This window comes from Dendrobium catenatum, unplaced genomic scaffold (genome assembly GCF_001605985.2).
Source record: "Dendrobium catenatum unplaced genomic scaffold, ASM160598v2 fragScaff_scaffold_670, whole genome shotgun sequence".
Lineage (NCBI taxonomy): Eukaryota > Viridiplantae > Streptophyta > Magnoliopsida > Asparagales > Orchidaceae > Dendrobium > Dendrobium catenatum.
Genome location: NW_021319132.1, coordinates 255,733 through 258,375, shown reverse-complemented (window position 1 = coordinate 258,375; position 2,643 = coordinate 255,733). Strand labels below are relative to the sequence as shown.

The following is a 2,643-nucleotide window of genomic DNA, read 5'->3' as shown; positions in this document are numbered from 1 at the left end:
GTTGCCTGGTTGGAGCACAGCAGGAAAATTAGCATGTCCTTACTGCATGGAGAATAGTAAAGTTTTCACATTAAAACATGGAGGGAAAAATACTTGGTTTGATTGTCATCGTATGTTTCTACCTGCTAATCATCAATTTCGGAGAAATAATGAAGTATTTGTTAAAAATAGAATTGAGCGGTCACCTCCTCCATCCAGATTAAGTGGTGATGATGTACTATGGAGACTTTCCGACATTCCAACAATTATTAATTTTCTAATGCTATTAGAGTATAAATTTTCGGGTTATGGTGTTGAACATAATTGGATTAAAAAGGTATTTTTTGGACATTACAATATTGGCAAACTAATTTGATAAGGCATAATCTGGATGTTATGCACATTGAGAAGAACTTCCTAGACAATATTTTTAATACAATTATGGATGTTAAAGGTAAGAGTAACAAATGTTTCTAGGTATAAAACTATGATAATAAATGTTTCAATAAAGGTTTGCAAGCACTAGCATGGGGTCCAATGCAAAAAGTAAAAACTTGGTCAATATATATAGTGAATAGGTTCAGATTTCATACTATAAGTCATGGAGTGAATGAAGAAAAACTGAAAATTGTGGAGTATGTGTTAGAGGGAACACTCATGAAGAAGATGAGTGTGATTATTACGGTATTCTGAATGAGGTTCTTGACTTGAAATACCCAGGCGAAGAAGAGAACTTTGTATGCTTGTTTAATTGTCAATGATATGATCCAGTACATAATAGAGGCATAAGGGTTCATCTTGCATATGGTTTAGTAGCTGTAAAATATAGTAGAAGATATGAGAAGTTTGATCCATTTGTGTTAGCAAGTCAAGCTATTCAAGTTTATTTCAGTAAATATCCCAGTGGTCGTAGAGACAAACAAGATTGGCTAGCTGTCATAAAAATAAAAGCACGGGGAATAATTGATCAATAATACATTGTAACAACTGCACATCAAGAGGATGAGATGTCAAGTTATAGACCTATTAAAATTGAGAAGATGCCAACTACAATCTCTAGTATTGAAATGGAGTTAGAAGATGTGAATAGTTCAACTAGTTCAGGCGAAGATGATAACAGAGATGAAAGTGAAGATAGCCTTGAGAGCAATGAAAATAGTTTTGATGATTATGAGTAGTTTTTGTAATTTAAAATTTTAGAATTTTATTGCTTTGTAATATTTTTAATAGTACTTTTTGAATTCTAAGAAATGAAATTATTAATTTCCAACTTGTATTTATTAACTGCTTTATTAACTATTTTTTGTAATTTATTAACTACTTTTTATAATTCATCAACTGCTTTATTAACTGCTTTTTAAAATTCATTAACTGCTTTATTAATGGCTTCTTTTATTTGTACTTTTTATATATTATAATATTTTACTAATTATTTATTTTAATGCAGATGGCTTCAGACGATGATCCTCCTCGTAAATCATTCACTTTAAAGTTCTGCCGAAAGAAGTTTACTATTACTCCCAGCAGAGCCACACAGCCTGATGATGGTGAGGGACCTTCAGTTCCACCTGCTGTTGTACCTACACCACCACCTAGGGGCCAGCAACAGTCCTCGAGTGAGCAGGGGCAGGGACCTTCAAATCCACCTGCAGTTGTACCTCCATACTTCCCTGGCCACTTCCCTCCTCCCTCGACGAGTCCTCACTATCCCTCTCCAGATCAGACACATGCCTCTCCATTCTATCCATATTACCCTCCACCATCATCACAGGTAGCAGGTCAATCCACTGGTCCTCGCCCTCCTTACCCCTACCCATATTACTACCCCTATCTGGTGCAGCATGAACAGGGTGGACCATCTAGACCACCAGAGGTTGGCGCTAGCGATCATGCAGCTGCAACAGATAAGCGTCAATACATTGAGCCTGAGGGTGATAAGTAAGTTCAGTTTATGTTATTAAGTTGTTTATATTTTGATATATTACATGTTATTGACAAAAAAATAACATGCAGCTTCAATCCTTCAAGGCCACCTATACATATGATCCGGGATATTATAAATAATAAATATGATGCTCCTTACTTATCCTGGAAGAAGATCCTAAAGCAGGTTAGAGATATGTGGTTTGAAGAATTTCAGGTATACTTATTTGGTATAATTTCAAATATGTGATTTAATTTGTACTAATCATTTTGGTATTGCCTAAATTTTTACAGAAAGAATTTAGGTGGTTTGCCTGAGCACAACACGATAATTAGAACCAATTTTGAGAGGAGAGGAGCGACCCGTCTCAAGGACATGTTCACGGACATTAGAAAGTCCGGGCAACATCCTAATTGGATTGGAGAGGGCATTTGAGCTGATTTGAGTAATGTTTGGGCGACCCCTGAGTTTAGAAAAATGAGAGAGCAAAATAAGCAGGATAAAGCCTCTGACTGTGGTGGTTTACGAAGCTCTCTTCATACTAGTGGATTTGTACCTCATACGGAACATAGACGGCGACTGGTAAGAGTTTTAAATTACTTTATTTATTATATTTATGTTATTATAACTATATCTTAAATTTTTAGAAAGAGTACCTTGGTCGGGAGCCAACACCACTGAAGTTGCATACAGGAACTCATCAACATCAAGCTGACCATCAGTGGGTTGATGAAAAGGCT

General features: G+C 35.8%; 1 protein-coding gene across 1 annotated transcript; it reads left to right on the top strand.

Annotated features, from left to right (window-relative positions):
- The first annotated feature begins 1,426 nt into the window (after positions 1–1,426).
- On the top strand, positions 1,427–1,921 carry LOC110094800 (basic salivary proline-rich protein 1-like). The gene has a single exon (XM_028695738.1). It carries the CDS (start codon positions 1,427–1,429, stop codon positions 1,919–1,921), a length of 495 nt encoding a protein of 164 aa, XP_028551571.1.
- The last annotated feature ends 722 nt before the right edge of the window (positions 1,922–2,643 follow it).

Coding starts and splice junctions, on each gene's coding strand:
- LOC110094800 (XM_028695738.1), top strand. CDS start 1,427: ATGGCTTCAGACGATGATCCTCCTCGTAAATCATTCACTTTAAAGTTC.